At 43.0% G+C, this 9,805-nt stretch overlaps 1 protein-coding gene and 1 pseudogene across 2 annotated transcripts; one reads left to right on the top strand and one right to left on the bottom strand.

The window, feature by feature from the left end:
* Positions 1-3,310: 3,310 nt before the first annotated feature.
* On the top strand, positions 3,311-5,829 carry LOC143569878 (probably inactive receptor-like protein kinase At2g46850). The gene is made up of 3 exons (XM_077055679.1): positions 3,311-4,115; positions 4,203-4,286; positions 4,574-5,829. The coding sequence occupies exons 1-3, from the start codon at positions 3,311-3,313 to the stop codon at positions 5,665-5,667; spliced, it is 1,983 nt and encodes a 660-aa protein (XP_076911794.1). The 3' UTR covers positions 5,668-5,829.
* Positions 5,708-9,585, bottom strand: LOC143569877 (3-methyl-2-oxobutanoate hydroxymethyltransferase 1, mitochondrial-like; annotated as a pseudogene). Its single transcript, XR_013141813.1, has 5 exons — positions 9,156-9,585; positions 7,853-8,059; positions 6,988-7,134; positions 6,739-6,792; positions 5,708-6,066 (listed from the first exon to the last, which is right to left on the bottom strand). The product of XR_013141813.1 is annotated as a 3-methyl-2-oxobutanoate hydroxymethyltransferase 1, mitochondrial-like (transcript).
* Positions 9,586-9,805: the final 220 nt, after the last annotated feature.

Below are 9,805 nucleotides of genomic sequence, written 5' to 3'. Positions count from 1 at the left end.
CAGCAGTGGTTTCAGCATTGAGGGGTCGAGGGTTGAATAACGCCTTACCTGGCCGCCTGGCGCTCAGGATCTCGTGGCCTGACGGGTAGACCTCCACGAACCGATCCGCCGTCTGTTCAAGGATGGGCAACTCGTTCTCATCTAGAGCGCGAGTACCCATCCGAGCGGGACTGTCAGCCTCCCGCGGATACAGGAGCGACTGCAAGTCGTTCCCCTCTGAAATAAACAGGAAAGAAGTTAGAAGAGATTCTAAATCAACAAAAAGAAACAGAGCATACCGTAAGGAACAGAGTTCAAACCGTATTCGAGGACGATCGGGATCTTTTGCGCATCCGCATCCTTCCACACCCGGCTCATCCCGAGCATCACCATCCCGGACTCCGCAAACCAAACCGGAGATTGGACTCGGGAAATCTTTGAAAACCATTCCGCCTCTGGTAGTTGGAGGCGTGAAGGCTGGGGAGAGCTTGCCCATTCTTAAATTTCATGGCAAGGGGGATGGCGCGAGCGGAGATGTAGAAGAACTCCCGCTTCCACGAACGAAGACTGCGCTCGGTTGCGCAAATCTTCAAACCCTTGATCCGGGTTATCAGCGTATACCACCCCTGGATGCACCTCCAAGAGTAGAAGGTCATCAGGCGGTCGACGAAGGGCTCAATGCCCAGAATCCGGCACACCCACTCGAAGTGGCGAATCTTCGCGATCGCCATCGGGTGCACCTCGGTCAGGTGTATACCGTGCCTCTCTAGGACACGGTACACAAACTTAGTCAACGGGAACCTAAGATTCCCATAGACAAAGAATGCAGCATATACCCCGATCTTGCCTCTGGGGGCATCATACACCGTCTGATGGGGTTCAGGAAACTCAGGCTCGAGAGACTCGAGCATGAACTTCCTGACGATGTACTGATATAGATCGACAGGCAGAGCACACTGGCACTCGCCAGCAGTACTCTTGTCATCAGCGTACACCCCAGCCTCCTAGGCTGTAGCCTCAAGATCATGAGAAGACATCTTGCAGATGAAAGAAAATGATTTCAAGAGAATGCTCGACTGAAAAGGTGAGTATTCGCCGGAAATCGTTTTGAGGATGAAGAGAAAAGTGAAAGTGTGGATTACAAAGAACCCTCTCCCCCTTTATATACTAATCGCAATTAATGAGATGAATTTAATGCGGAAGAGAGAGAAATCGAAGGTGCAATGAAACTATGACACGTGGCAAAACACAAGCTGGCAACAGCTGTTGAAAGGACGTGTACCATTAATTTCGCGGCCACGCGCCCGAAAAATCGCGCCCACGCGCCTGAAAAAGCGTCTGGAATGACCATGTACTGTCACGTCACCATAACTTCCTGCACGTCCTGACACAGTCAGAAGAAACCGTCGCACGACGTTTCAGAGGTTTGGACTGTTCTTATCCTTTCACCAACTCTTCGAATTTCAAAATTCAAAAAGATTCAAAAGTAAGCGGGAAAATACCTCTTACCTTGGCAACCAAGTAACTGTAAGACAGGTGCGGGTACAGTGTAAAGGCAAAACCCTTCACATACTTAGCACCTGCAGGGAATTGAAGCCAAGAATACCTCGGCAACCAAGTAACTATAAGACGGGTGCGGGTACAGTGTTAAGGCAAAACCCTTCACATACTTAGCACCCGCAGGGAATTGACGCCAGGAATAACTTGGCGACCAAGTAACTATAAGACGGGTGCGGGTACAGTGTTAAGGCAAAACCCTTCACATACTTAGCACCCGCAGGGAATTGACGCCAGGAATACCTTGGAAGTAAAGTAACCGTAAGACGAGCGCGGGTACAGTGTTAAGGCAAAACCCTTCACATACCTAGCGCTCCGCATGGAATTGAAACCAAGAAGGATCTTCTGGCAATGCTTGCGGAAACGGAAATAACATCCCCGCATAGCGGGAACGTCGAGAACTACATTGTTTGAAGCTCCAGGATGGAATTGGTGGTTTTAACATAATTGATCACTATGTTCAAAACTACCAAAACCTCATGGAGAATCCACACAAGTGTGACTCAACGCTCCTGACTTGCGAGGAGGTTACAGACCTACCCGCATCATACCCAAAGATCAAGCAGGAAAGTCGGGAATTTCTGCAAGTGACATAAGGACTTCCGCGGGAAGAATCCCCATGGAAAACCTTAAAACTAAACCCTTTTCAAAACCCTTCGCTTAAGTCCAAAAGTTCACCTCACTTTATTAAACATTCATGAGAAGAACATTGGACTGGGGGGACTTAAAGAGGTAGGTCCCAGCAGAGCCTAGTTGGACCCGCAGGACTCACCTTGAAGAGAGACGTCTGCGCAGAAACCAACTGGATCCGCAGGACCCACCATGCTCAGAGACGTGACGTCCTTACGCGCAGTACGCAAGCTGTTCCCGCAGGAAATGCCTCCCAATGGTGAAGTACTCTGCCTGTTCCCGCAGCTGCGGATACAAGCCATCAGGGAAGGCCACCCGCGCAGCAAGGCTACACGCACAAGGCACTTAGCTCTCAATAATTCAGTTGTCACCTGAAGGAATGAGCAAAGCCGGGAACAATCCCGCACAAAGGCGGGAGGGGGAATACTCCCGCCCAAATAAGCCAGTCCGTACGATACGGGAAGATCTTTTGTACTGTACCTGACGAGGTATGGGCAAAAGATCTGACCAAAGATACGACAGCTCATTGACAACAGTATGGCGAGCAGCATGCTCTTGTACTATATGTCACTATTAGCCGCTGCCTACTCACCAACTCCTGTCATACCACGTGCATAGCCGGCAGTTGGTGGAAAAGGAATAGTACACAGCAGGCCTGGTCACTGACAGCCGCTGCCTACCCACCAACTACCAGCATGGCACGTGCATAGGCCATAGTTGGTAGAACAGGAATACTATTCAGCCGGCTACACCTTCTTGGAAACCTACCTTCGGCTATAAATACCCCAAATGGTATGATCATCTCATCTTATCATCATATACTATCTCGTATTACATATTATACCTGATATCTGCTTTAGCAATCTCTTAATATACATTTATATTCAAGAGCAATCTAGTCTGATTCTCACGCCGGAGGGTGGTCACAAGGAGGAACCCCCCCCTTCTCAGTGACGAGCTCACGGTGTCTGTTTTGCAGGTTATCAGAAGAACCATCTTTGCCGGGTCTAACCCCTCGTGGGAAACATCTAACCCCCAGGTTATCCGTAATCTGCCCGGGGCTGATTAGTGTTTCTTCATATATGCATCTATATTTGTCATTCAAATGATGCATATAGAGTATTACTAACATTTAACAAACAATATGATCATGACCATTGTTTTCTTATTGCTGGTGGTGCCACCAGCTGCGAGTGGCGGTGGTAGCCGCAGTTTCCCGCCTGAAAAATGCGGAACCTTTGACTCTATACCGTACCCGTTTCGCCTTGACAACGGTTCGGGTAGTTCAGGTTGTGGGGAGTTACTTTCGGATGCTTTTCGTGTCTCTTGTGTTAATGCAACTTCATTGTTTGTTAATATTGGATCATATAAGTATCAAGTTCTTCATTTTTTCCCAGATGGTGGCGGTTTGTTGGTGGCTTTCGGTAATGAGACGGCTCGTTATTCGTCGTTGTGTCAAAGGTATTATGATCTTAGGTTGTTTAGGTTTCGGGCGAATGATTATTTTGATATATCGAAGGATAATGTGGTTGGTTTGTACGGGTGTGGGGATTCGTCGTTGTGTCGGAGTGATTGTGGTGGATGTTGGGACGCTAACACCACCACAACCGCCACCACTTTTTCAGATAGCGGGTGTTGTTACTCGTTGTCTGAAGATCGTGGTGGTGTTTGGCAGGTGGGTGATAGCTTCACGGTTTTCGAGGACTTCGGGTGTAAGGGTTTCTCTTCCTGGGTTGGTTCAGGCCCAGGCTCAGACTCGAGTTATGACAAGAGTGACATGAAGCATGGTGTTAAGTTAGAATGGGCGGTTCCTAGTTCTTTGATCAAAGACGTGTGTGATTCAAATGCACGAATTGTTAACGCGAGTTCGGTGATTTTTGGTATGAGGTGCGAATGTGTTGATGGGTTTGTAGGCGATGGGTTCGCTAAGGGGACCGGTTGCTTGAAATGTGAGTCATTTTCTTCGTTAGTTTGCGAATTTTAGTTTCTAAAGCTATTGATAATTTAGTTTGATGCAAGTTTTCATACTTATATAGATTGTGTTAGGGACGGCTCGGTCGTTTATGGCAAGACGTGTTATGCTAAGCGGCATGGTAGGGGTAAACAGATGCTTATTGCTGGTACGTACCTCGTATATGAATACACAGTTATGTATACGTATAATGTATAATGTTCGTAAACATATCATTTAACAAACTAATCATCTGATTAATTAAAAAAAAATGCAGCATCCTGCAAACTAATGATCTTATATATATATATATATATAAACGGGCTTAGACCGTCAAGCGAACGGTTTCTAAATGTTTTTTTTTATTATATCAAAACCAGCTAAACTGTACCGTAAACATCCCTAGTATAATGTACATGAATACCAATGAATTTAATGCGGCTTCCTTTAATACAGGTATTCTCGTATTAGCCCTCTCGCTCATAACATTGATCGCGTTCTTCTGCTTATTAAAACGCCAGTCCAAGACAGGAACCATCGGTCACGATCAAACTCACAGCCAAAGCAGTGCTTCCCTAAAGAAAGCGTGTAGAACTCGTTTATTTACTCACATGGAACTAGAACAAGCCACAAAAGGATTCTCAGACGATCAGAAACTCGTCAACATTGGGCCCGGGGGCACTATCTACACCGGCACTCTTGCAGACGGGCTCGAGGTAGCCGTCCACAAAGTACATTGCACGACTGAAACCGACCTCATTCATGTCCTATCGCGTATCAAGGTTTTATCAGAAGTTTCCCACACAAACATGGCCCGTATCCTCGGCTGCTCAATCGACTCGGGTTACACCCCACTTGTGGTCTTCGAGTACCCGGGAAACGGTACACTCGAACAACATTTATGCCAAGCTCGGATCGATGGTAAAATCGGTCTAGAATGGCATAACAGATTAAAAATCGCCGCTCAAATATCAAGTGTACTCGCATACCTACAAACCGAGATCTTCCCACCTGTCTTCCACCACGGTCTACAATCCGGGTGCGTTTTGTTAGACCATGACATGTCAGTAAAGCTAGTTGGGTTCGAGTTATTGGACCATGGTTCAGACACGTGCGGTTCCGGTTCTGCTTCAAACTCCACCGCACCGTTTTCAAACAAAAACAACGTGTACGCTCTCGGTGTGATGCTTTTGGAGATTTTGGCGGGCCGAAAGTCGGCTGACCTCGCCACGGTGGCGTTAAGGAAGATTAGAAACGGGAAGGTGGAGGAGGTGGTGGACCCGATGTTGTACAACCACGAACAACCGCCGCCGTATAGGAAAGAGCAGATGGGGATTGTGGCGGATGTTGCCACCCGGTGCTTATTATTTGGCGGTGATGACGGCCGGTTGGGGATGCATGATGTGGCGCGGGAATTGGTACACGTAACGAAAGAGAGCGCTGATAATGTCGGTAGTAAAAGAGGGCCCACGGGGCTCGAAGAAACGTTTTCTAATTCAAGTCTTTTGCAGATGATATCATTGTCACCGGACTCGATTTATGCAGCATAAATGTAATAACATTCCAAATGTTTTTGAGATTATAATGTTTAGATGCTATTATTCAAGATAATGTGAATGTAATAATAATTGTATAGCATGTTTATTGTTTAAGTTTAACTCCACAAAACTGACATTCTAACTTAAAACTAATGCTACACATTCTGCAGTTTAAATCTTCTTACTTGCCTCAACGTTGTCAGCCGCCTCTGCCGCGGCGGCTGCAGCCTTATCCAATCCCATTTTTTGCAGTTCCTTCAAAAACCCGTCAACCTCCGCCGGGCTGATTTTGTATGGGCTGTAGGCCACCCCTGGAAATGAACGGTTTTCGACTTCTTGCTTATAATCTGATAAAGCCTTGTTTATTTCTTCACCTATTTGAGCAAACTGCTTGCAGAACTTTGGAGTAACCTATAAAAATGCCAAATATACCATTTTAGAAATCACAAGTTTAAAACTTCCTGTGGACCCAAATTAAGAAAACGCCCGTTTAAAAATACAGCAGACAAACAGGGGTGTAAACAAGCAGAGCCACTCGTGAACTAGCGTGATCGGCTCATTAAAATCGCGAATCGAGACGAGCTTTAACGAGCTCACACCTTGAAGCTCGCTTAATAAATGAGCCCAAGTTGCATATACTGAACTTGACTAGGCTCCTAAGCCTATTATTTATACAAATAAATAATTCTTATCTATTAAATGTCATAATAATATTATTAGTTTATTACATGTATAATTATGATAAAAATAAGTAAACAATATATCATATTATTTATATAAAATTGCAATTATATTTAATAAAAAAAAAATTATATATGCAATACAAAATAATCAAATAATAAACGAGACAAACCCGAGCTGAGCTCGAGCATTGGATATAGAGCTTGAAACGAGCCAAACTTGATCTATGTTAAGTTAAACGACCTGAACTCGAGCTCAAGTATGACTCGCTCACACCCCTACCATACAAGCACACAATTGTAAGCTGAAAACTTGTCAGAAACGGCAAGTTGTTTGCAACTTTCATTGAGAATACGGAGTAAAACTAATCAACAATAATATAGCTTTATGTTTGGTGCAAACCTTTGCGTGATGTGGATGTTGCATCATTCCCAAGAGATCATGGTAAACAAGAACCTGCATCAATTAATAGTTTTAACAATGAAGAACATCCATAGTTATTGCTCAAAAATTATTATATTCACACACAAATTTTAATAACATATACATTTAAAGAAGAGAAAATCACAAATATATCCAATTTCCTATATGTGTTATGTAACCATTTTCTAGTTGTGTAAGAAACTTATATCATCAAGAAAATATATGAACCTGTCCACTGCAAAAAGGGCCCGCCCCAATACCGATGGTGGGTATTTGAAGAACAGAAGTGGCGGCTGCAGCCACTGGTGGAGGCACACATTCAAGAACAACAGAGAAACAACCGGCGTCCTGTAATGCTAGTGCCGTCTCCACAACCTACTCATCAGACAACGGTCGTATGTCCTTTAGAATGTTTACATGTATCATAAAGAGATACAGTTTGACTTTTGAAGTCAAATATGGACTTTTCCGGCTTCAAAATTGATATGGCTTCTTTTAACTTTGAGAAAATGTATGAAAATCCGCCAAAATTGTTTTAACAGCTTCTACAAATAGGAATGTTTTTCTTGCAATATGACAACTGGAAAGTCAAATGGTTGACTTTTAAAGTCAAGCATGCACTAGCTTCAAATGATATGGCTTCTTTTATCTTTGACAGTTATAAAAAGCCGCTAAATTATTTAAACAAATTCTAGAGATGAGAATACTTTTCTTGCAATATGAACAACCCGTATCAGAAGTCGAATTATCCATCATTTCTATTATGTCAAATTATAGCCTACAGAACAGATATATATATCTACTCAATCCCTTGACCAAAATATATTTATACATAATACATCCCAAAAGCTGGTTGACTTTGACTTTTGCGGTCAAACATTGACTTTTCCGTCATAGTACTTTGACAAAAAAAAAATAAATAAATGTCAAGGACACTAATCTGTGAAATAGATTCTACAACCGCAAAGAGCTTTATTATTATTAATGAGAAAACTCGAAAAGCCATATCACTTTTTGACCAAGGAAGCCATAAGTTTGACCTCAAAAGTCAAACTGTACCTCGTTTCTTTATATTAGATGACAACTTGAGGACCTTGACAGCACTGAGAACATTCCTCCCTTGAGGTCTAAATCCACCAAGAACGCTAATGGCTTGAGGGGTCAACCCTACATGACCCATAACTGCAATTCCCGCTTCAACGATGTGTTTTGCAGCTGAAATTCTTGATGGTGCGCCCCCTTCCAACTTGATTGCATCCATTCCGCCTTCTTTTAATACTCTGACTGCTGTATCAACAGCCTGCGCGTAAGAAAAATAGTAATATTAATCATTCTTCTTACATAATACAAGAAAATCACTCAAATGCATAAACGCGTAAGGAAACTATGGTTTTGACTTTTCGGGTTCCGTTAAAGCTTGTTCTTGGCACATGCGTACTAAAGATTAAAGCTTTGATGCTATTAAATGATAAATTGTTTCAAATTTTGGGCTTTTAAAGCCTGACCTTGACACATGCTTATTAAAGATTAAAACTTTGATGTAAACTCACTAGTATTCAACACTTTTATTTTATTGATGCTTTTTTCTTAAGCCATTAGATCACTGAGTCAACTCTAGTGCATTATAATCGAAAATCACAAAAGTAGTCATGGCCTCTATACACAAATAACAATACATACGCAAGTCTATACGAGATATGGTGTCATGCAGTTTTGTACTTTTGCATACCGAATTCAAATGTGAATGAATAGACCCTATGTCTTTGTCAGCGGTCACATCGGTCTTTGTCAATCAAATGACTCTACGATCTGGCTATCATACGACCTATATAGCCCATTTGACCACATGTTGCCCTATCAAACAAACCGTGTAACACGTTAACGAATATGCAATTTAGACTTTTGGTCAAAACTCAAACCAACAACCAAACTTCAAATGTGCAATTTTGACTTTTAGTCAGTCAAACGCATAATACACAACACGACCCATATGATCATTTTCACACTATTATCCAGTATAACTATCATACGACCCGTTTGACTACTTTTTACCTTATATTCTAACAAACATACAATTTATCATATTTTCATGATTTTCCATTACTAACATGAAGAACCGATCAACACGTTTATAATTTTAGACCTCGAAAGTCAATAATGCAGTTTTGCATACTGATATCAAATCTCACAAGAATGGGCCCCTATGTCTTCGCTAGTCGTCACATCGTCAATTTCTTTGTTAGTCAAACACATAATTCAAACAGTATGATTTGACCCTAATACGACGGTCATTTTCGCACAGTATACCTTCCATACGACCCGTTTAACTACTTTTCACCTCACATTCCAACAAACATACAACTTTGACTTTTTTAGTCAAACAAGCAACAAACTACCTGTTGAGAACTAGACTCATAAGTCCCAAATGCAAGATCCCCAACAAGCAACGGGCGTTTCGCCCCACGCGCAACGGCCCGACAATGCACCAACATCTCCTCCAAGCTAATGGGCAGCGTGGTGTCATGGCCATGAACCACCATGGACGCGGAGTCACCCACAAGCGTAATATCAATCCCGGCACTGTCCAGATGCACAGCAGAGGGTTAATCGTAAGCAGTGACCATTGTAATAGGCTCGCCTAGCTTATGTTTCTTGCGTAGAGTGGTTAATGTGAGTCTCTGGTCAGGGTTTTGAGGCTTTGGGCCGCCGTAGACGGTGTTTTCCAGTACGTTGCTCATGTGTTGGATGTAAGTGGAGATTTTGGAAGTGGGTTTTGGTTTTGAGAGTATTCTCGTGAAGATTGCGGCCATTGGGTGGTGGTGGTGGTGGTGGTGGTAGGTGTACGGTGGATATTATGTTGCAGATTATGAAACATGAGAGTTAGTGTGATGAAGATGTTGGTGGGGGTTTGGTTTGGCTTTGATAGTTGAGTAGTTGAGTTTTCTAGTTATTGTTAAACCAAGTGTAATCCAAATCAAACTCTACTTTTGGTTTTTATAAAAACACATGAAAGCTGAAATTGTTTATTTCTGTTCGGTTCTATTAG

This window comes from Bidens hawaiensis, unplaced genomic scaffold, assembly GCF_021521415.1.
Source record: "Bidens hawaiensis isolate Kalapana, Puna unplaced genomic scaffold, B.hawaiensis_p1.1 tig00024700_1, whole genome shotgun sequence".
Classification (NCBI taxonomy): Eukaryota; Viridiplantae; Streptophyta; class Magnoliopsida; order Asterales; family Asteraceae; genus Bidens; species Bidens hawaiensis.
This window is presented reverse-complemented; position numbering and strand designations above follow the sequence as displayed.